The 23,434-nt window shown below is 45.0% G+C and overlaps 3 protein-coding genes across 3 annotated transcripts; all 3 read right to left on the bottom strand.

Annotated features, from left to right (window-relative positions):
* Positions 1-5,946: 5,946 nt before the first annotated feature.
* On the bottom strand, positions 5,947-7,434 carry LOC120838277. Its single transcript, XM_040208127.1, has one exon. It carries the CDS (start codon positions 7,432-7,434, stop codon positions 5,947-5,949), a length of 1,488 nt encoding a protein of 495 aa, XP_040064061.1.
* A 6,499-nt stretch (positions 7,435-13,933) lies between these two features.
* On the bottom strand, positions 13,934-14,630 carry LOC120838276. Its single transcript, XM_040208124.3, has one exon. The coding sequence runs from the start codon at positions 14,429-14,431 to the stop codon at positions 13,964-13,966; it is 468 nt and encodes a 155-aa protein (XP_040064058.1). The 5' UTR covers positions 14,432-14,630; the 3' UTR covers positions 13,934-13,963.
* On the bottom strand, positions 14,446-15,710 carry LOC120838279. Its single transcript, XM_042289007.1, has 4 exons — positions 15,575-15,710; positions 15,190-15,452; positions 14,629-14,984; positions 14,446-14,561 (listed from the first exon to the last, which is right to left on the bottom strand). The coding sequence occupies exons 1-4, from the start codon at positions 15,662-15,664 to the stop codon at positions 14,446-14,448; spliced, it is 825 nt and encodes a 274-aa protein (XP_042144941.1). The 5' UTR covers positions 15,665-15,710.
* Between the last annotated feature and the right edge of the window lie 7,724 nt (positions 15,711-23,434).

The raw sequence follows: 23,434 nt of genomic DNA, 5'->3' as shown, positions 1-23,434 counted from the left end.
GTCTGACCGGCGCACAGGTCTATCACTCTGCTTGCGCCTTTTCAGGAGTTTCCTTTGGGCTCTAAAAGTTACTTATTCATCTTAGTTTTTTGTTATACTTCAAACAAAGATGAATAAGTTACTTTTAGAGGCCATAGGCAACCTGCAGTGCTGTTTGGTTTGGCGCCATCTAGCGACTGAAACAAAAAATATTGGGTACCCCTGGGAGTGGCGACAGCATTGTTCAAACGTGAGCTTTTACTCTGGTGACGCCTCTTAGCCTAGTGTCTGAAGCAAGAAATACTGGGTATCCCAGGAGGCCGTGATCGCGTAACGTGCCAGTACAGCAAAAGCCACGGCCCTGGCGGGCCAATCGGAACGTGACTGCGTATCACCGGAGCGCGCCTCAACTCCGGACAAGTATCTGGCTTTTCGCTGCGTCATGCTCAAATATGTGTGCGTTGCGCTCGTATACGTCGCGCATTTCGAGGCCTTCGGCACGCAATGTGGGTCTTATCGCTCACGCTTTGCCAAGTTGCAACGAGACAGGGTATAACCGTGCGCTTTCACGCTGCTAGCGCCGCCTGGCCGTTGCTTCCGAAAGAGCGCAAGCACCACGTGACAAATATGGGTCCGTCACGTGATAAACAAGGGCCAGTTTTCCGCGGCGCCCACCGGCGCCAACTACAAATTCGTATAGCGCCGTAAATATAGCTCTAAAAATTATTTTTCTTGATTGTAAAAATGCTTTATGATATCCTTTTTCCATCTAAGCTGTTTAAAGAAAATGTTTTTTTTTTTCCCTTTGCATGTGTCCTTTAAGGCCTCTTTGACAACAAGTGGCAAAGCTCTGGCTGCTAAAGCTGCCAAGTCTCCAAAGATTAAGATAAAACCACCCTCTCGAGTATGGTGATTTCTTAACTGTGTTTTACTGTACTTTATATTGCCACGAACGACAATTGATGAGGCGATGAAAACTAAAGCAAACTAAACGTTTAATAGGGCGAACTTGTGCCCAAAACCAAATAGGAAAAGGCTAGCTTTGCAGGCGTCGATGGCGGCGCCTGCGACACAGAGTATAAAAGGCTCTGCTGCGACACTAGTGACTGCGGCTTGCCACGCGGAGCCCCTTATTATGTTCACGCGTGGGCTTCTGGAACGATCGGCGTAGAAGAATTGTAAGCAGTGAGAGAGTGCAGGCGAGGTGGTAATAAATCGACATCTTGTAAACCCTGAGATGGGGAACGATAAAAAAACGGACGAACACAACCTATCTCAGGGTTTACAAGATGGCGTAGAAGGTTCGGCGCGTAAAACATTCGGACCTCGAACAAGCCCCAACAAGGTCCTCGAATTTACCAGAAATCGAAATTGAAAGAATAAATAAAAGACGTTTCGCTGAGAGATGTGCATGCATTTTCGAATGCATTCATTGGCATATTTGTAATATCGAAACAGAATATTGGAGAGATACTTTGCAAATGTTCGTTTTGTTACAAATTTCCCGGTATCTACGTCTACAGTTCTAAATCCGGCTTTCAAGAAGGCATTATAGACATCGTCAATAACAAAATTGGTTGGTGTGAAGTCACGATGATTAGGAAGTAATCGACGACAGTTTACTTCTACATTCATAGCTTCCAGGTTTAAGCGATCAAAACAGATGTTGTTTTCAGTAGAAGAATTGATTCAAGAAATGTGTAAAAAACAATATAAATACATTTTGGTCTATATAATATACCGTAAAAATCTATGATAATCTGCATTATCAACGTCAATTGTTCTAGTGGTTCTAAAATGTCTCCATTCGTATGATACAATCTCATTACTCTTTCATTGTTCAGTTAAGAGGGCTCGAGCTTTTAAATTTGGTGTTATCTTTGGAATCTTCCACAGTAGCCTGTCAATATAACTTTGCAATTTTCTGCGTAATTAACATGTATGCGTAAGTATTTTAGTTAGAACTATCTTGCATGTCATTCCTTCAAATACTTTATCAATTCTGCAAAAAAAAAAAACTTATTAGATCTATGACCTTAACATACACTTGTACAATCTTTAAGTTTTTGGTGATTTCATATCTCTTGGCAAATCCTTTGTTATATCTTGGGTTTAACACCAGCAACAGTCTTCTGGGCATCTACGATGACTTTATATTTGTTTAGTTCATATGTGGGACGTGGGCATAAATCGGGAAAAATCATCTGAGTAGGCGATTCATTTTTCGATCGCTGAACTTATTCCAGGAAAAATATTATGTTCAATTTCTTTACCATTAACAGTTCATATAATTTCTAAAAATACATTCGCATGAATATCATGAACAAATGTAACAATATCAACATCATTGAGGTTTGTGTCATTACTTTTAACAATCTTTAGTCTGCATTAAATCACACTTTTGGAAAAACTAAGGGCTTCACTGGTGTTGGGACACAAGAATTCTACACCCTTTGAGATGTTATAGTGTCATGTGAGTTTATAACATTTTTAAAATCATGACGTTCATCAATTGAAATATGTATTTCTGTTCCCGTAAGTTCCTATAGTCAATTTATAAGATAAAAAATGCATGCAAGTTGATTAAGAACTTTCGATTGTTCGCCCATTTTTTTATTTATTAGTCATCCTCCTCCGCGTAAAAGTTCATGATATTTTTCTTGTACATTCGGTTTTACTATCTGAATGATACGTTCTTTGAAAAATTTTTAGCTTCGATTTGTATTGGATTATTTAAGGCATTTTCAAATAGTTTGATTGCTGCATTTTGTAATTTCGGTTTATCCTCTGCAATTGTATCTTTAGCAAATGATATCATTTTAGGTTTTGCTTGATGAAAAAATGAGTTACCAGATGAAATGGATTTTAATAAATTCGTTAAAAACGTACCTTACATATCAAAATAGACATTATTTGAATGCTTATGAAAGTGTTGACGATGATTTGTAAGTAAAACCATTTATTATAGAACATGTTTTACAGAGGTGCAGAAAAAATATCTAATGCAATGGAACATTTCTTTTTTGTTGAAATTAATTTGTCTATTTTTTATCCGTAATTCTCAAAGAAAACTCTATGATCTCACTATATTGTATATCAAACTTCATTGGGATTGGCCTAAATGCTAGCAATGAATTGGGCTCACTGGAACAAACGTGTAAAGTAAATCCTTTTCATCACAATTCCATCATCATTTGAATAAGAAGTTTTGACTTTTCACTTAACTACAATGAATAAATATTGTCTAAAATCTCTTTCAACCATAGGCGTAGACTACAGGGGGGCATCGGGGCTCGTGCCCCCCCCCCCCCCCCCCCCCCCCCGGGCCATGACCATGATCTTTACCGAGACGCTGTTTATGTGCCATGTAACGAGCTTCTAGTAGTGGCATGTAAACAAAATAACGCACACAGCGACGGAAACATGGCATTATACATACGCTGTAAAATGTACCCCCTAAAATAAACTACTGATAATTGCCGGTGTAAACAAAATTGCGTGGAAGAGCACACCTCCCCCCGGAGAAGTTCTCAGCCTGCCCCTCCCCCCCCCCCCCCCCCCCCCCCCGGGAAAATGGAAAGTCTACGCCGCTGCTTTCAAAATTTGCTGGAAAATCCCCAATCGCTGCAATTTTTCCTTATGATTTCATATAGTGATTATTTGAATCTAACTATTTTTCTCAAATAAATATCTTTTCTGAAAACCATTTTCTATCCTAGGGTTTTTGATATTCTATTAGTAATACCTGGTAGTACTGCAAAGAAAATTGGAATATCGGCACCATGACAGAACAGCACACGACAAAACAGCACGCGACAAAACAGCACGGTCAAAACAGCACGCGTCAAAACAGCACAGTGTCAAAACAGCACCGCGACAAAACAGCACACGTCAAAATAGCACACCACAAAACAGCACGGCGTCAAAACGGCAGAGCGACAGCAGAGCACGTGCCAAAACAGCACGGCGTCAAAACAGCACAGCGTCAAAACAGCACAGCGACAAAACAGCACAACATCAAAAGTGCACAGCGACCAAAGAGAACGGCGTAAAAACAGCACCGCGAAAAAACAGCACAGTGTCAAAACAGGACCTTGACAATATAGCTAGGGTTTGGCGTTTTCGTGTTTTTTTTTTATATTTTGAAATTCGGCGTACTTTTTCGGTTTTTATTCTAAACAGAAGTTTTCGGTTTATTGCGGTGAATATTTGTAGACTCATAAACTTCTCGGTTCTTTTCGGTTTATTGACGAAAAGCAGTTTACTGACGAGAATGCAATATTTAAAAGTGTTTGTTTAAATGTCTAGTGAGTAAACCAGGTACTGGTTTACTTGAGTACAAAACGAGCGTGTTGGTAACAGTAATTAAACATGAGGAAGATACATAGAAAGGGGGGACGGACAGCAATGACTTCTGTCTGTGGCAGCCGACACGACATGTTCTGCAAGATGCACTGGGACCCTATCGTGATCTGTCATTATAGTCATGTACTCGTATTTGTTTTGTACACAAAACGAACATGAGCTTCACTACCACTTCGGTCGGAGAGGCAAATATCAAAATCCAGACATTTCCAAGCATTGTACTCAGTGAGTGTTTTCCTCCACTTTCACGACTGCGGGAGGTGGTAAATTCGCGTCGACCATAGAAACGACAATAAAACAATCGTATTTATGCCCTTCTCTAGTGGACGGAAGCTAGGAGTAAAGGTTCGTCCCTTGGTTGAATAGATGATGACTGCCCGGCGGTGTCTTGCGGGGCCAATTGTTTGATGAGCCTTGTTCGGTGCGTGATCAGAAGAGTGCGACAGATGCGGGAGGACTTCGTCTAAACCGTTTATTTCTACGTGACGAGCTATTGTACACAGTATATACAAAGCAAAGGGAATTCGCCGTCCTCCAAATTAGTCCAAGTCCAAGCCAGAAAGGGGCTTCTCTCTCCCCGTCACGGACTTTTGAAGACGCTGACCCCCTCACTCTCGGGCGAGGATCAACCAATCATTTCAAAGCTTTGCTGGAGCCACGTGATATCCACCGTCCAATAGTTGGCAAGGGCGTCGATACACATTCGTTAACTTGCCAACGGACTACAGCCGACAGCTCCGTAACTTCGTCCGTGCATCCCGTTGCAGACATAGCGGCGCCTCTCCGGAACCCCCAGGTTGAAACCCAAGAAGCCCCATAGAATGCGCAAGCCTCCAGATTCAAAATAAAAAACAACATCTCTTCCCGAGGGGTCATCCCGAAGGGGGAGACACAGGAAGACGCTCTCCAGGGGGGCCGCGTCGGCAGAAAGGCCCACGCGGTCTCCCGTTAGAAAAATAAAACTACACAAAACGAACGGGGAGGGAGCATCATACACGCCGCCGGACAAGACGACCGTCGCCCGGCCGATCGAGAAACCAGCCGTCTTTCCCAGAACCCTTACACCTTCCCTCCAAGACTGTTTCTGGTCCTCCTTGGACCTGCTAAACAGTTAATCTAAACACACGCAAAAGAAATAAAACTAGATAACACTAACGTGAAGTTCTTCAGAACCGACTCAAAGCGTGCAAACATAATCGTAAGCTGACAATAAAACAAAACACATAAAGACAACAGATTCTACTTTAACAAACCGGAATGTCCCAGTGCAAACATTGAAAGGGGCCAAAACACGTGCGTGACATCCCAAAGGCTGAAAAAGAGGAAAACAGCGTAACATTCGCATTGAACGTATTCCAACAGCAACGAGAAAAACGTCCTTTTGGGTCCCCAAGTTCAACTCGCCAATTCACTTCACAGCCCCACAGCGCCCTGCGGCACGGGTGAGGGGAACATTCACGTCTAACCGAGGCGGCATGGCATGATCACTCAGTCGACTCCCAACATAAATTGTTGAGCCCACACTACGCGTCAGTATTTCCGTTACTGGTTCCCTTCCCATGCTGGACTGTTACATTGTAACACTGAAGGGCCGAGGCCTACCTAGCCAACCCCACAAGTCAGTGCTTCGCTGTCTTCATCTCTTCCAACGTTCTGTTCTTCAACTTCACAAGGATAGGCCGCTGTACCTCCCTGTTGCACCTGGACCTTACCGCTCCTAGCTTTCAACAGTTCCCAATCTTCCCAGGCAAACAAACAGTTCACCCCTTCCGCCAGCTGATTGGTGAGCGCGCACACTAAGTCGGCTTTAGTTGAATTTTCTACCGCCCCTGGACAGCTCAACCTTATTGGAAGTGTTGCAAGATTGGCATCAATGGCGTGGCCAAAAGCGGACACTAGCTTCACTGTGCCCGACGGTTCCCTCAAAGCTTGAGGTAGCAGGCTCTCCCGTACTACCGTCATTTCGGTACCCGTGTCGAGCACTGCTTCGGTGTGTACGTCGCCGCACTCCAGTTGAACCAATTGTAGCTTCGAGCGGCCCGTCTCCGAAATCGACCGCCTCACCTCAACCCGAGCGGTTAACACTCTGTCTGTCTGCCCTTTTGGTTCAGGAACATTTGCCAGCCCCTGAGGCACCTCACTACCTGAAGCGCGAGGGCAGTGCTTGGCAATGTGTTCCTGCTCATGACATACATGACACCTTACAGCTGCTCGACCCGAGTTCACGGGACCTTTGAACCCTGGCGAGCGCCCCGTCCCTGACTGTTCTGTTGGAACGTACACCTGTTTTGTGGCGCTTCCTTTCCCTTTTGCCTGCTCATAAGTCTGTAACACCCTCGCCACCTCGACCGGTTTTAACCAAGTTTCTCCCTCGCGAAGGCGAACATACTCCAGACCATCGGTACTCAGGCTCGCCTTAATCCGATCAGCAACCATGAGCTCCGTTACTGTCTCCTGCGTGTCCGCACCTCTCACCTGAAGGTAATACGTGAAGTAGGTTCGGACACGGGAGGCGAACTGAGCCCATGTTTCATCTTTTCTTTTGGCTGCACCATCGAACCTGTCTAGGTACTCAGCTGGCGTGAGCTTCAGTTCGCTCAGCACCGCCCGTTTTACCGACTCGTAATCTAAACAATCGTCTTGCCCTAGACTGCGCAGCAGGTAGCGGACACGCTCCGTTAGCACCGGCATAATCAAATGTACTCGACCACTACCCGGCACCTGGTACGTGGTAAACAATTTTTCCACCTTATCAAACCATAGAGGAACGTCCGCGTCACATGGCAGGCTGTACCCTTTCAAAACTTTTGCGCATTGCGCAACCGGGTCTAAGCCTGCGTGCCGTTGGTCGTCTGTTTCCGACCCAGAGGACGAAGGTCGACCACTTTCCTTTCCTAGCTGTGCCATGCGCAACGCGATCCGCTCTTCGGACTCAATCTGAAGTTGCGCTTTCCGCAACTCAAATTCTAGTTCGAGCCTTCGAATTGTGACCGCCTCCGATTCCTTTCCTGTCGCACCCTGTGGCGCCTCAAGCCCCTGACCAGAGGCTCCTGTCCCCTGCGAGTTCTCTCCATTTAACCCGTTCTCCATGTCGGCCAGCATCTGACGCGTCAAAACCATAAGTCCCACCAACTACCAGCCATGCCAACCTCGACCCGACGGAAGAAATCCCACTCACCCGGCGCAAACGTTGCTGCAGTTTGACGCCCAGAGCCCGGATATTGCGTCCTCAGTAGTCGTCCTTGGCCTCGGAACTCCTGACCCTCGAGGTCCCTGGTTTCAGCCACCGGTCGTTCAGCGTTGCTGTCCGATGACCCAGGTGGTTTTCTCTCCGTCGATGTGCCGCATGCGCCGCTTTCCACCGGCCAGTCCGCTTCGGCAGTACCGCTCCCTGACGCTCAGCGCTGCTTGTCGGCGGATTCCGTCGGTCGCTCCGTTCAAGCACCTGGCCAGCCAGGAAGCTTCAGCTGGACCACCTCTGTCGCCTTCTTGATCCTCTGATCGTCACCGAGGCTCGCTCATCGCTGTCGAGCTGCGCCAGTAAAGGTTCGTCCCTTGGTTGAATAGATGATGACTGCCCGGCGGTGTCTTGCGGGGCCAATTGTTTGATGAGCCTTGTTCGGTGCGTGATCAGAAGAGTGCGACAGATGCGGGAGGACTTCGTCTAAACCGTTTATTTCTACGTGACGAGCTATTGTACACAGTATATACAAAGCAAAGGGAATTCGCCGTCCTCCAAATTAGTCCAAGTCCAAGCCAGAAAGGGGCTTCTCTCTCCCCGTCACGGACTTTTGAAGACGCTGACCCCCTCACTCTCGGGCGAGGATCAACCAATCATTTCAAAGCTTTGCTGGAGCCACGTGATATCCACCGTCCAATAGTTGGCAAGGGCGTCGATACACATTCGTTAACTTGCCAACGGACTACAGCCGACAGCTCCGTAACTTCGTCCGTGCATCCCGTTGCAGACATAGCGGCGCCTCTCCGGAACCCCCAGGTTGAAACCCAAGAAGCCCCATAGAATGCGCAAGCCTCCAGATTCAAAATAAAAAACAACATCTCTTCCCGAGGGGTCATCCCGAAGGGGGAGACACAGGAAGACGCTCTCCAGGGGGGCCGCGTCGGCAGAAAGGCCCACGCGGTCTCCCGTTAGAAAAATAAAACTACACAAAACGAACGGGGAGGGAGCATCATACACGCCGCCGGACAAGACGACCGTCGCCCGGCCGATCGAGAAACCAGCCGTCTTTCCCAGAACCCTTACACTAGGGGTGTTAAAAAAAATGTGCGGCATTTACGGACGCCCTTAATTTTCATTGTTCAGTTCACGATTAAACACACGTCTTTGAACAAAGAATTCGGAACACAAATCTCTATCAGGTGAAAAACACAGATTTCGTTCTGAAAACCCCTGCGCCCCCGGAGCTTTTGTTAAAAGTTGAACTGATCTCGGAAACAAGCTGAAAACTGCGAAAGAAAGTGGCCATACGGTCAATATAATGAATCACATCCCCCACCCCCTCAAACGCCCTAAAAAATTCGGACCTTTTTCAATTAAAACTGAATTTGAAAAAAAAAAAATGAATTCGGCGTACTTCTACCGGTTTCATTTGGTTTAAAGGAATGGTGAACCGAAATATGGATTTTAAAAGAATGCAGGAGATGTAGGCGGGACGCTACAGTCCCTACAACACTACTCGTAAGGCGATATCTCAAATGGACGGCCGTATTTTTGGAGAAAGAAGTCGAGTTTGAACCAGGCCGACGGGGTGCGTGACGTCAAGATATCTCATTTCCTCCTCTCTTCGCTTTGTCCCCTTAAGGCGGCGAAACGGAGAAGACGCGAGGCCGTTCCATCTCTCCTTCACGGAAAAACAAGATGTAAACATATCTGTCAAATGCGCCTCCTTTTTTTTTTTTTTTTTTGAAAAATACGATTATTCGTTTAAGGCATCGCTGTATAAGTGATGTTCTGGTGTTTGTAGCATCCCATTGCACGCTTTTGCCGCCGTGTTCTGTGGAATCCATATTTCGGTTCAGCATCCATTTAAGCCGAAAACGTGCATGTCTAAAACTGGGCACTGTAAAGGCATGGAGGGTCTAGGCCGATTCGTCGAAAGTCAACTCGTCGACGGCCAATTTGTCGAATCCGTTCTCTTGGGAGCAAGTTCGGAGTGGGGAGTATACTCGATGCGCACACCCTCAGTGGAGCAGATATTGATTTTTTTTACCCAAATTTTGTAGCACAACAAATAAGCAAATGAAAATGAAAATTAAATGAAAGCTCCTTGGCCCACTGGTGCGTATTCTGGCTATTTCTCGAGCAGTTCCGCTAATTTTGACGCGCAAGTGTGCTGGTGATGTCGTCTACAATAAATGAATCAATCGCACGGCAATGTGCTGTTGTTAGTTGTTAAAAGAAAAAAAAACAAAACAGAAAGCGTGTGCGGCAACGGTGTGCTCAGCCCATGCTGTACGGCAACAGCATTGAGGTTGTGGCTTGCTTCTGCTTCACCGGTTTCTACTTGACTGAAGCCTTCGTCAGGCAATAATCTTTGAATTTAACACAAAACAACTTCTTGCCTGCAAGCTGCAGCCGCGTGTTTCCGGGACATTTTATTCACGGCGAATGAACCCCGTAGAATCGGTGCCCATAGTGCACCTTGAATACGCTTGACATAAAGTCACCTTATCTTACAAGTTTTATCAATGTATTTGTAATGGGCGCATCTCCAATATTTTTTTTGAGAGGGGGGGGGGGGGGGAGGGCGTTTTACGCTTAGGTGGTAATTACGAAACGACGAGTACTACAGAACCTCGCCGGACCGCCGCAAACCAAATCGCTCATAACTTGAACTTACGGATTTTTTCTCAATAACTTTTGCTCATTCGCTAATTCTAAAAAAAAAAAAAAAAAAAAAGACCACACAGCAGCATTTAGGACACTGACTTGAATGCGATGCCGTCGCCGCCAACGTATTTTTTTTTTTTTATTTCTCCGCTAGCTGTTAAATAATGCCATGCAATGCCCAACCCTTTTCCTTTACGGTCTGTTTTGTTTTCACAAAACGCTACCTGTTATAGTTTTTTTAACGCTCAACACTGACGTATCAAGATAATTATCGCCTTTTGCACTAAACAACTGATCAGAATAAAATGAAGCAACCACAGCTAATAAGAAGTATTAACGGAGTTAGCATACTGGTACAAAACGAAATTATCAGAGCAAACTATATATCAATCAATTCTGCAATTTTCGACCTCGTTTTTCTTTTTTACACAAACATCTAAACGCAGTAACTAAAAAAATATCATTTTTTACGCTAGGCAAGGTATAAAATAGATGAAAAACAAAAGTTGCTACATGAGTTGGGAACTTTTCGCGACGCTGCTGCCAAACGAATGTTGGTCCCGAAATTGAGCTTGTAAACTAATTTAATTACTCGTCACGGCGAACGTTAAACTTCCTTCTTTCATAAGAATATGGAAGAAATTGGTAACGAAGTGCCGACCAGATTGCGAAAAAGTCACAGCTTACTTCCACAGTTGTGCAAAAAAAAAACAAAAAAACAAAAAAAAAACATAGCTACTCGCGTAAGGCGGGCGAGCCGTTAGCGCACGCAGTTTCCATCCGTTACGAGTCAGGGTACGCAACGTGTCTTCTTAATAAAGCAAAAACAACTCTCTTCAATTTACTTAAACAGACATTCATAAGCACCCTCACAACAGAAGCAGCGATACCAGCGGCCGTGGTATAGCCACGGCTAGATCCCGCGCGCGCTACGGCTCACGCAATCAAGGGCACGCGGGTACCGCCCAACGTCGGCGGACTGTCAACAAGTACCCGGATGTAAGTAGAAGGCGCTAGAGTCGAAGAAAATGGCGCCGCCCAGAGAGCCGTTAGTGGAATGATGTATAGATAGAAGAGATTTAAAATTTGTTTCAAATTATTTTTAAGAAAAGGATGATATTATCCTTGAACGTGTGTCGAAACCAATTTCAGGGTACCAAACAATTAAAACTATTAAGAGCGCTCAAAGCGTTGATTCATTAAGCTGGGACCATTTTTCAGCATCAGCCTGGAAATAACTTCAAGCTCCTGCAATTGTCTACTTCGTCGATCATTTCTTTTGGCCGAGTTTTACCTCAACCCCCTATACAGAGTTATGGTTGAGAAGGTAACAAAGTTGCCCTCAGATGGAAGCTTTATTAGAAGGTATGTGGACGGCATAATTGTGCGCACTTTCAATAGCCGCCTCGGTGGCTCCGAGGCGAAAGCGCTGGCCTACGCATCCCTATGTGGCGGGTTCGAATCCTGGTTGAGGTGCCCCCAATCTGACGGAGGCTAATTTCGGGAAAGGTGCCGTGTCACCGAGCCTTCGGATGCTCGTCAAAAGGTCCCCAGCTGGCCGATATTAATCCTCAGTCCTCCGCTGGGACGTGCCAGATGCCCGTCGTTGGTTTGGCACGTAAAACCCCCAAATTTGATTGTTTAATTTTGCACTTTTCAAGATAAGTTATCGGATTCACTACAAAATGTAATAAGGTCAGCAATACCGGAGCTGGGGTTCATTGTTGAAAACCCGAAGGAGAATGTCATTCAATTTTTGAATTTACGCATTCATGTGGGTAATGGGCTGTGTTGGGAATAAGCAGGCGCCGAAGCCCGTTCTGTCGGAGCAGAGTTGCCATTCTAAAATCGTAAAGGCAATGGAAGTGAGGTCTCTGACTAAGAACGCTCTAGAAAGGTCATGCACCGATTCCATGAAGCAGTCTTTAAGAAGACAATGGGTAAGGCTGGAGAGTGCCGGCTATCAAGAGGCCTTCATTAAACGGCAACTTTCTCTACAGATCAAAGATAAACAAGAGAAGGGCAGTGTTAAGAACCAACGGGGCTGCAATCCCGTATTTTCACGCCATTTCACATAACTTGAAAGCGTGTGCAGAGAGATTTGGGGTTGACACTGTGTTTACATATGATTCCAAATCATCTCAATTGACTCTTTTTGAAGCAGGACAAAAGTTATGTAAAAAAAAAGCATCGCGAGAGCTCTGTTTCGTGTGTAAGTGGGATAGTATACGAAATTCCCTTGAAATGCGGCTTTAAATATGTTGGTCAAACTGCAAGATGCATTAACAAAACATAAACAGAATGTGCGGATTAACGCTTCAAACTCTGAACTAGCGAGGCATCTCCAGGAATGCAATGAACGTACAGCAAACTGGTCAAAAACGGAAATCATACAGAAAGAGCGTGAGGAGATGAGATGTGTTGTGCGAGTAACTGTTCGCATAAAAACGTCGGGAAATTGCATCAACCATGCGTCTTTGCAACTTGGAAGGCAGTCCAAAAAGTTCCTTCGATTGCAAAGCTTCGTGTGGGGTGAAGTTAGGAGGGGGCGGGGTTGCTTCGCAGAGTTATTTTGCCACAATTAAAATAAGAACGCCGACTTGACATAACATAAAAAACAACTTCATTAGACGTTTCGCCTCCCATGCGGGAGGCATCATCAGTAGTTACACAGCAAATGCGTTTGCTGTGTAACTACTGATGATGCCTCCCGCATGGGAGGCGAAACGTCTAATGAAGTTGTTTTTTATGTTATGTCAAGTCGGCGTTCTTATTTTAATTATGACGTCTCCCGGCTTTTGGAGTATTTTTGCAGTTATTTTGCCGTTGTTCAGTTCGGGATCATAACGGGGGGCATAGAGGGTGACTCTGTGTGATTCAAGTTTCAGTGAAGTGTGTGTGTGTGTGGGTGGGGGGGGGGGGGGGGGAGGGGGGGGGGGGGTGAAGGTTAGTGTATATTTCCCAGTGCTTGTGATGCATTGTCCGGTGATATTCCTTCCGGGTGCGGTGGTAACGACCTCGTGTTTCTGCTTTCTATTTTGGACCCGGTGTGCTGGGTGAAGATGGGAACGACAGGGCACGTTTCCATTTGGTTCTGGTGTATTGTTTCCGGTTCGCTGTATTGCGGTTCTAATGTATTGTTTGCGGTTCGGTGATCATCCAATGTGGTGGGATCCGGACATTTCGGTGTAGGACATTTCGGTGTAGGACGTTTCGGTGCGGACATTTCGGTGCACGGAAATTTCGGTGCACGGATATTTCGGTGTACGGACTTTTCGGTGTACGGTCGCTTCGGTGCACGGAAATTTCGGTGTAAATTTGAAGTTCGGGAAGTTGAACTTACTTGCAGTTATTCGGACATTTTATGTTCACGCATAAAATATAACAGTTGTATTCATTAAGACATAAAGCTTGTCCCAATTCAAACACGGTTGATTCTGCTCGTTATTAAGACATACATACCTTAAACAAGTTAAATTACTTTCCTCTTTCACACTACGAGGATATTTTCCTAGCTAGCAGGTGTATAGCTAAACACAAACTTATTCGCTTGTCTGACTTTATTCCTGATGGAATGCTCTTTCTGGAAAGTAGCTCGAGATTATAGGCCTTCTGAATACTATAGAAACAGGTAAAGATACACATCATAGGTTAGTCGTGGGTTTCATTATCAAGCAAAAGTCCGAAGCCAAATGCATTCAGAAGCAAAATAGTACACAAAATGTAATGTGGACCACTTTTATTTACAAAAGGCACATGGCCCGGGACCTAGAACGACACGTTGCGGGCAACTCCCCTAAGGAAGCGTCGCACATCACTAGCGTCGTATTCTCTAGCAAGTGTCTTTAACCGTTCTGCAGCCTTCGCGTATTTCGAGGCCTGCTTGAAGCGCTGGCCCATCTCGAGTCTTCCAAGCCGGTGAAGTTGCAGGGCGTCTTCTCGTTGTAGCACCTCCAAGAATCTCCAGAGAGTTGGGTGCGAGCACTGAACATGAGCTTGGAAGCTCCGGTGCCAGGCTTCCACTGAGTTCGTGGTCTTGGAGCCGCCCTGGAGAACGGTGTCGTGGTGGTTCCATAGCTTAATTGGAAAGTGCGCATCTCTTCTGCCCCGTGCCGTTAGCCGCCCAATAAACACATCCTCGACCACCGGGAGAAGTTCTGCGCGGATGCTGGACGCAAGCTCGGTGAATGCCCCCTCCACGTCGTCCTGGGGCACAATTGCAAGAGCTGGGATCATGCGAGCTTCCAGGTTTATGTCGGGGTCAAAAGCATACAGCTCCTGTAGTCCTTCCGACTGAAGTCTGCGGTAGACACATTGCGACAGGTGAAAAAAACACCCGCGCACGTCGGCGCTTGGGAAGACCGCCCTGAAAGCGTTGATAGCCGCCAGTTCGTAATCCACTGTGACGGTCCTTGGCTCGCAATCTCCCCCACACTCGGCGTTAACGGTGTTCAGGGCTCGCGTGTACGTCCCACAGTCTTTCCGCGTTAGCAAAATGTATGCCGCAGGCAGGATGGAGCCGCCCACTTCGCAGTGTAGACTGTAAACCTGGTAAAACAACTCAGGCGCAACCTTGAACGTCCCGTCGGCGAACCACTTCTTAGATGTTCGGAGAACATCCACCATCTGCGGGCTGCAGAAGATAAGGAAACGGTCCTGGTCTTGCACACCGGAGTCATGCAACAGGAATCTGGACCCGTCAATCTTCGACGCGTACTGCGCAGGGATGACGACGTCTTCTAAGCGTGAAGGGAGAGGCATCGGCCGTTGCTCCATCGCCCGCGCCCTCCTGCATGCAAAAAAGTTGGAAATATTATTGCTGTCACGTTTCAACTATAGGGCGGTTACTCATTATTATTTTACTATATTTTCAATTTTAAAAATGTTTAGGCTAGCCCGATGATAAACTGGACATCTCCATAGCATATGAGGTGGCATATATTTTGCTAAGGTAGCAAAGATGTTAATTCGTAACATTCGTGTATAACACTTACCTTAATGTTCTCTTAACAGTGTCCTGAGGCGGTAAGTAACTGCAAGCTTCCGGTGTCATCTCGGCCACCAGGCGTCCGACGATGGCTTGATTGGGTTCCTCAGTCGTCCGTGCTCTTTCCTTCATTGATGAGTACGCCAACTTGGCCTCTTGGTCCAGTCGGCTGGGAGCATGGCTGTGTTCGTTGATCAGCTTGACAACTTCTTCGTCAATAGTGTGAGCCCTTGCTTTACACTCCAGTTTCCGGCTACATTGCCAGTATGTCTGCGAGGAATAGGCGTTTTTATAAATTATAACTTAGCTAAAGACAGGAAGAGTCGGCGTAACAATCTTCGTACTATTAAAAAAAGATCGCATTTGAATCGCAAACTCAGTGAAAGGCTCACCTTTTCTTTGAAGCAACGTTCCTTGTCATACTCGAAGCCTTCGTGCAGAAGTTTCAGCCCACCGCGGTTACTTCGCAAGTACACAGCCATTTCAGGGAAGTGACGAGTTAGTTTGCACCAACACTGGTTGGCATACGACGAGGCGACACACAAGTGAGTCACCAATAGGGGCGTGTCCTCTAAAACCGGAAGTTCTCCCCCCTCCCTCCGCTTCACATCTGCGGCGTTATGTCCTCTTCTGGACCTTCCTTCCTTTAGGATAGAATCCGAAAAATTAACTGGAAAGGGCAGAAATAACTGGTGACATAAGACCAAATGCAGGGGTGCCCCCCTTTTCGCACCTCACCCGCTGAAGGCGAAACAAAAGAAAACGAATTCCTGCCTTGTTTGTCCGTATTGTCAATTTCTCCATAATTCTTCTAGGAGAGAAAAAAGGTTTGTTGAATGGAACGGCTTTACAAAAGGCAATTCCAGTGATAAGCCTATATCCGGACAAGCTATCTTGGGTTGATTGTTGGACACCGCAGGAGCATAACATAGCAGCCGAACAAAGGGTAGACTTACCTCCTCCCTCCCCTGCCCCTACTCTTCCCGCTCTAAAATAGTGATCTTAAAAAAAAAAAAGAAATCGGCATACCCTTATTTGTGTTTTTCGGTTTAGACCAAAAACTACTTATAGCATATAACTAGGATTCCATGCTTTCGGAGTTTAGCTTTCGTCAAATTTGGAGGTTTTATTGTGTTTTCTTTTCTCAAAAATCTGGCATTTACCGGCGTTTATTTTCGGTAAATACTGAATTCTCAGAAATTACGAGTTTATCGAATTTTATTTCTGGTCAATTTCCAGATCTCCGAAAATGGTGAACAAAATAAAAAGAAGCTATTCACACTTTTTTCATTTTCATTTCATTTATTGGTACCCTCAGGGCCCGAAGGCATTACAGAGGGGGGTGGGATTATTACGTACAAGTTAATGGAACACTCAAATCACAATCAACTTCTAGTAGTATTGATACAGCTTTTTTAAAATCAACAGGATTAACAATTGTGGCGATGGATGTGGAAAGGTGATTCCAGTCAGCAGACGTACGAGGTATGAATGATCTGTAGTAGGTATTAGTGTGGCATTGTGGAATTTCGACTTTATGTATGTGATCATTGCGTGATGATATGTAGGATGGCTCCAGTAGGAGTTCAGTCTTAAGTATAGGGTTGTGAAAAAATATTTTCTGAAATAAACTTAATCGATAAAACTTTCGGCGTAAAGAAAGAGCTGGCAAGGATAGGCATTTTTTCATAGAGGTTACGCTTGATGTACGATGGTAATTAGAAAGAATGAAACGCACAGATCTATTCTGGACAGCCTCCAAGGCGCCGACGAGGCTCTCAGTGTTAGGATCCCAAACAGCAGAAGCGTACTCAAGTTTTGGCCGGACTAGTGTTTTATAGAAAAAGAGTTTCAAAGTCGAAGGAGTCTGGAAAAAATTACGTTTTAGATAGCCAAGCATGCGGTTGGCATTGGAAATGACGTGGTTAACATGCGATTCCCATGAGAGGTTAGATGTGATGTGAACGCCCAGATATTTGTAAGTGTCAACCCGCTCTAAAGTCATATTATTAAGGATATAGGAAGGAGGATCGTTAACTCGCCTGGAAATTATCATGTGTTTACACTTGTCGACATTTAATGACATGTGCCAAGAGTCACACCAACTTGAGATGGAATCGAGATCATTTTGAAGAAGTAAGATGTCGGAACTGTTAACAATTTCGCGGTATACAACACAATCATCTGCAAATAAACAAATAGAAGATGTTACATTCAATGGTAAGTCATTAATGTAAATGAGAAAGAGAAGAGGGCCAAGCACAGATCCCTGAGGTACTCCGGACGTTACTGAAACTTTGGACGAGTCGGTATTATTACAACTTACAAACTGTGAACGATTAGTTAGAAATGCGCGAATCCACGAAAGTACATGCGGTTCAATGTTAAGTTTGTGAAGCTTAAGAAGAAGAAGGTTATGAGAGACCCTGTCAAACGCCTTGGAGAAGTCAAGAAAAACACTGTCAATTCGTGAACTACGATCTAGAACGCGATGGAAATCATTTGTTAGTCTTACAAGTTGTGTCTCGCATGAAAAAAATTTCCTAAAACCGTGTTGGTTAACGTTGAAGAATGAATTAGATTCAAGAAAATTAACCAGATTAGAATAAATTATATGTTCCATCGTTTTACAACAAATACTTGTGAGTGAAATGGGTCTAAAGTTAGAAGGGGAATGTTTGTCTCCAGTCTTGTGCAGTGGAATCACCCTTCCAGTTTTCCAGTCGTCTGGAAGCTGACCTAGTGAAAGAGATTGCTCAAATAGTTTAGACAAAATGATTGATGTATATTCTTTTGTATTCTTTAGAAACTTTGAGTTAATATTGTCAACACCAGATGACGATGATTGTTTAGTTGACTCTATAATCTTTAAAATACCATACTCATCAATGACAATTGGATTCATGGGAAAAAAGTCATATGAAGGATATGATGGACAAAATGAATCAGTAACATTATTAAATACACTAGAAAACATGTCATTGAGAACAGTTGAACACAGTGAATTGGGAAACATTTCACCGGACTCATTTCTAAGTGGAAGGGAACGCTCAACACTGGGATTCATTACACTCCAAAACTGTTTAGGGTTATTAATTAGCATAGATGGTAGGCACTCATTAAAGAAGTAATATTTAGCCTCCCCGACTGCTTTTTTGTATTCATTCGCTGCGAGATTATAACGTTGCCAGTATTCCTCCGAGTCAATGCGCTTTGCGTTTCTGAACAAACGTTTCTTTTTATTTGAGAGCCTTCGGAGTTGAGGAGTGAACCATGGAGACTGTGTGTTTGTTATAATTGAGCGTAATGGAATGTGCTCATTAAATAAAGAAATGGCTTTGTTTTTATATAAGTCCCAATTGGTTTGAACTGAACGCTCGCAAAACTCTGGCAAAAAGTCCTCCAAAAAACAGCACAGACCTTCATTAATCGCTGCGTAGTTGGCCCTCTTGTAATCCCGAATTTGTTTGATCTGTTTTGTATTACGGCACACGGGAGTTATAAAAGAAAAATTAAGCAACGAGTGATCACTGAGACCAGGAAGGTATAAAATATCAGAAATTAAATCAGGTGTATCAGTCAGTATCAGGTCGAGCACGTTCGCCGAGGAGTCTGTTGTCCTTGTCGGAAATCTTACAATTTGCGAAAGATTAAAATCAGAACATAGATTTAAGAACTGGTTACATTCAGTTGAGGGGTTTTTCGATGAAGAACTTAAATCAGACCAGATGATGCCGGGATAATTAAAGTCGCCCATAAGAAAAATGGGTAAGTTTGGAAAGCGAACACGGACAAGGTTAATTGCATCATGAAGTTGCTCAACAAAAGTATTTGATCCTGTTGGAGGACGATAGCAACAGCCTAATACTAGCTTTTTGTGTACAATGGAAAGACCTACCCATATTATCTCAAGATCAGATTTTATGTCTATCAAAAAAGATTTAAGTTCAGGCACAGCTGCTATCAAAACTCCGCCTCCAGAACGTTCCTTGCGGTCATTCCGGTAAACATCAAAACTTTTACTACAATGAAATATTTCAGAATCCTTAACTTGAGAGGAAAGCCAAGTTTCAGTGAGCACAACCAAACCAGCATCACATGAGTCAATCATTGAGCATAAGTCATCGCGTTTTTTAATCAGACTTCGAATGTTAGAAAAAACAACTGGCACATTAACTGGTCCCCCGCCCCTCTCGGACCGCTAGGCGGAGCCGGACGGTTGAGAAAGGGGGGCTGAAATTAGTGGAAGCACGCTAACATTTCTTTCAGAGCGTTGGAACGAGGTTGACACACATATTCGGTCTTCTTGGGGGTTGTACGTATAGCAGTTGTTATTTTGATAAAGCTTGTTGAAACGCAGTTTGAAAGTACTTCCTTGGGATTTGCCAAATTCTATTAGTTTTCTCCTAGCCAGGCGAGTAGCAAAAGAAAAATCTTCACTGACTGTCACGCCTACCGTTTTTAGTTGCATTTTGCAAGATAAGATAAGATCCCTTGTTTTGAAAGAAGAAAACTGTACGATGATGGGGCGACATTTGTTCGCAGCAAATGCCCCTAGCCTATGTGAGCGCTCTATACCAAATGTTCCGCTTATGGAAGGCAAGGAGCATTCGGAGAGCAGGCTTGTTATCTTTTGTTCAGCGTCACTCCACGTTTCTGAAGCAATATCAGGAATACCGTAAAAGATAACGTTGTTTCGACGAGACCGGTCCTCCATATCATCAAGACGCTCCCGCAGAGCGATGTTTTCGCTCCGTAAGCTATCAGCTGCTTGACCGGCGACACCGTATTCTTGCTGTTTTGTTTCAAGAAGGATTGTTTTAGTCTCAACGACATGCAACCTTTTGTTAATGTCAGCCACCTCTTCTTGCATAAGTTTCTGGTTTTCCTTTATTTCATTTACACTGGTAAGCAGCCTTGCCTGTCCCTGTTCAAACTGAAGCGAGCGAGCATTCAAGCTCTGTAAAAGATCATACATTTGGCTAAACTGCTTAGCCTGAACATCGCTCATGGGACCCGGATTGGCCTCAACGTCGCCACAACGTAGCAAAGACTGAACAGTGTTTCTGACACACTCAAAAAAATGCACATATTGGTGTGGGCAAGACACCAGCAGTAAAAAACGATTATCGGATCGGTAACAATGATCATTCCTTCTTCCACATACCTGGACAAAGAAGAAGACTCGTTTAAGCATGGTGAACGAGCTGCTGCTGTCCTGCCCACTGGCGTCGAAGCCTTGTCCGAAGGTTTTTATGCCGTCGATGTGCGCCGTAGTCATCCCGGTGGGCGTCACAGAGTAGCCCGTAAACACGTGACCGCGGTTGTCGTTGTCACACAGAACAGTCTCGGGTATCGGGGAAGATTGTGCGTCAGCACAATTCACGGTACCCGTCACGTCGCTTGGAATCACCACGATGCGATCTTGAAACTGTTCATCCGAGGCCGCAGAAATCACGTCAAGGTTCCCGAAAGGCAGCAGCAAAATCTGGACAAAGAAGAAGACTCGTTTAAGCATGGTGAACGAGCTGCTGCTGTCCTGCCGACGGATGAAGATCCGTCGGATCTTCATCCGTCGGCGGATGAAGACAACGAAATTCACGGATGAAGACAACGAAATTCACTTTTATTGCACGAACTTTACAGCTGGTGCAATCACGGTTGTTAGGAACTCTATCTCAGAGCTTGCTGTAATTAGGGTGCCTTCATGTGTAGCTGTAATAGGTGCCGTCATATTTCGTCAGCTATTGTCGCTGATGGCACGCATATTGACGAGATGAGCCTCTTTTGGCAATTATACAAGTTTTGGAAGGGCACTGGTGAGCGCTCTTGGTACCGTTTTATATTAGAACTAATATTTTTTGTGCTTTGACTTCGATATTGGAGTTTTTCAGATAAACCCGAATCAACGAAAATTTTAGCCGGCGAGTGCTTTTCAGAGTTTTTCGGATATATCCGAAAACACGGAGTCCTACCTATAACTACTCCTGGCGGCGGCCCCGTTCTTCGAAGCATCGTGTTGAGCTTCGTCCATGGCTTTGTCCTGAAGCCCGTATAAAGTTTCATCTTTCCGCTAAAGGCGAATCAGACCAACAAAGTCACCTCCTTGTTCGTTTTAACCAACACCGGTTGGTATACGACGAGGCGACACGCAAATATCAGATGCTTATCATATAACATCGAGTTCTCAAAGTGTAAGGTTAAGGTAAGGCAAGTTTCTGGCATTGTTGACCCTTTTCGTCACAAGTTCCCCGATCCCGGCTTCCCGAAAGAGGCGCACGGTTATCAACCTTTGTCGGAGGCGATAAGACTAGCGTTTATCCCCGTTTCTAAAAAAAGATGGCTGTCTTCAGAACACAAAAAGTTAGAGAAGCAGAAAGGTCCATTGTTCTGTCAACTACAAAGAATGAACCAAAAGGAGGGAAAAGTTTCTTATGAATGCCGAAGCGTTCTCTGTAGCGTTCGAGGAAACAAAGCTGAACAGAGGAAGAATTACTTTTTCGTATCAACTTGGGGGCGAAAGATAAATACTACAAGGGCGAGAAAACCAAATCTTGGGTGTCCCTTTTGTGTTCAACGACCATGCACCGAAATATCCATACACCGAAATGTCCATGCACCGAAAAGTCCCTACACCGAAATGTCTTGCACCGAAAAGGCCGCACACCGAGAAGTCCGCACCGAAAGTTCCTACACCGAAATGTCCTACACCGAAATGTCCTAGACCCCAATGTGGTGACGGCGACGTTCGAAGGAGGGGTGTATAAGGCGTAGATACAATAAAGTTTGTTGCTAAGTTTGAGACGTTTTCTTTCCCTTTTGGCACGCGGGCATTATGAAAGGGGGCCGCCGAACGCGGCGTTTTTGAGACGCGGGTCAAAGGCAAAGAGTTTTTGCGACAGGCATTCTGCACGTGGGACAATCGTGCTACACCCGCGTTCAACTCGCTGGCTGGCACATGAAGTCATTTCCGATGCCCTTCAGAGAAAAGGGAAAGAAGGAGCTCCCCTTTTATCAGGATCCTCCTTTGTGCCTCCCGGATTTGCACAAGCGTCGCTATTCCCTCCCAGAAGATTAGCCTGTCACTCGAAATTCTTACCAAAGCAGCTTCCCTCTCTTCCTTTTACTTGGTGTTCAAAAGTATGCGATGTGACGTCAGTGCAAGGAGCCTATATAACGATACCTCAAACTTGTGGTTTTGCGCATTGCCAAAGGCTTTCCAGTATGGCAAGCATCGTGCTAACTCAGGAGCGGTCTGAGAAGTTAATGTACAGGGGATATTCGTACCGTGTCGCCCGGAGGACTTGTGACCGCGTGTTGTGGAGGTGTTGCGTGTCTGGATGTCGAGGATCAGCAGCAACCCATGGAAATGGTGACAGCTTGGTGGTCGAGAAGGTATGGCTCACATTTTTTCTTTTGTTTTCATCACTGCATTGGTTCTAAATATATTCACAGAAAAAATCGCTGTAAATATGCCATGTCTTACGTCTTTAAATGAAAGCATGTTACCCTCGATAAGAGTTTATTAAATATAACTATGACTTATATTTAATCGATGAGGGTTGAACTTATTTTAATTACTTCCCGCTGCTGGAGAATGGCCAGGTCCGTTTTTTTTTATAAACTCTGCGGCGATTTTGGTTGAGGCCTTCAATTTAAACTAGTCCGTACACAGAAATACAAGAGTTCTTGCCGACATTACAAATCGGTTTCGATCGTTTCCGCAGAAAAATTGGAATATAATCCAAATAAGTGTCACGTAAATAATAAATACACATTGAAGTTGTTTTCCTTCTCAGGCAACAGAGGACCATATAAGCCACCTGCCAGACATGGAAAAAAATGTGGCAGCTTCTGTGCTGCGCACCATGAAGATACAATCTGCCACTTCTAGGGATACTGCTCGAACGGTCATCGCAGAGAACACAAGGATTTTATCAGGTTAGTGACATTTCAGCTTTACAGGTGCAATCCAGTACTCCGAAATGGTCATCAATATAGTTTTGAAAAATTCCAGCCTTAATTCTGCAAGCAGCATACGCGACTTTGCGTATGAAGCAGTTGAATGTCCGTACTTAATTGCAGTTTCGTTCAGAATTCCAGAGGTCTGCCCTGCCAACTGTATCAGCCATGACGAGAGCTCTCCAGAGACAACGCCGACGCACGGAGGCGCTTCCGGCAGCACCACGCACACCCAGCGACATCGTGCTTACGACGGGTTTTGTGCGACTTGCTGACGGCCAGCAGTTTCT

The sequence above is a fragment of the Ixodes scapularis genome, unplaced genomic scaffold, assembly GCF_016920785.2.
Source record: "Ixodes scapularis isolate PalLabHiFi unplaced genomic scaffold, ASM1692078v2 PGA_scaffold11__112_contigs__length_91849675, whole genome shotgun sequence".
Classification (NCBI taxonomy): Eukaryota; Metazoa; Arthropoda; class Arachnida; order Ixodida; family Ixodidae; genus Ixodes; species Ixodes scapularis.
Note: the sequence above shows the minus strand (reverse complement) of the source record. Positions and strands in the feature narration are given on the sequence as shown.

Bases quoted from the DNA above. Each gene is read 5' to 3' on its own strand.
- LOC120838277 (XM_040208127.1), bottom strand. From the start codon at position 7,434: ATGGAGAACGGGTTAAATGGAGAGAACTCGCAGGGGACAGGAGCCTCT.
- LOC120838276 (XM_040208124.3), bottom strand. From the start codon at position 14,431: ATGATCCCAGCTCTTGCAATTGTGCCCCAGGACGACGTGGAGGGGGCA.
- LOC120838279 (XM_042289007.1), bottom strand. From the start codon at position 15,664: ATGGCTGTGTACTTGCGAAGTAACCGCGGTGGGCTGAAACTTCTGCAC. The intron at 15,453-15,574 runs GTGAGCCTTTCA...TATTCCTCGCAG, and splicing joins AACGTTGCTTCAAAGAAAAG to ACATACTGGCAATGTAGCCG. The intron at 14,985-15,189 runs GTAAGTGTTATA...TTTTGCATGCAG, and splicing joins ACTGTTAAGAGAACATTAAG to GAGGGCGCGGGCGATGGAGC.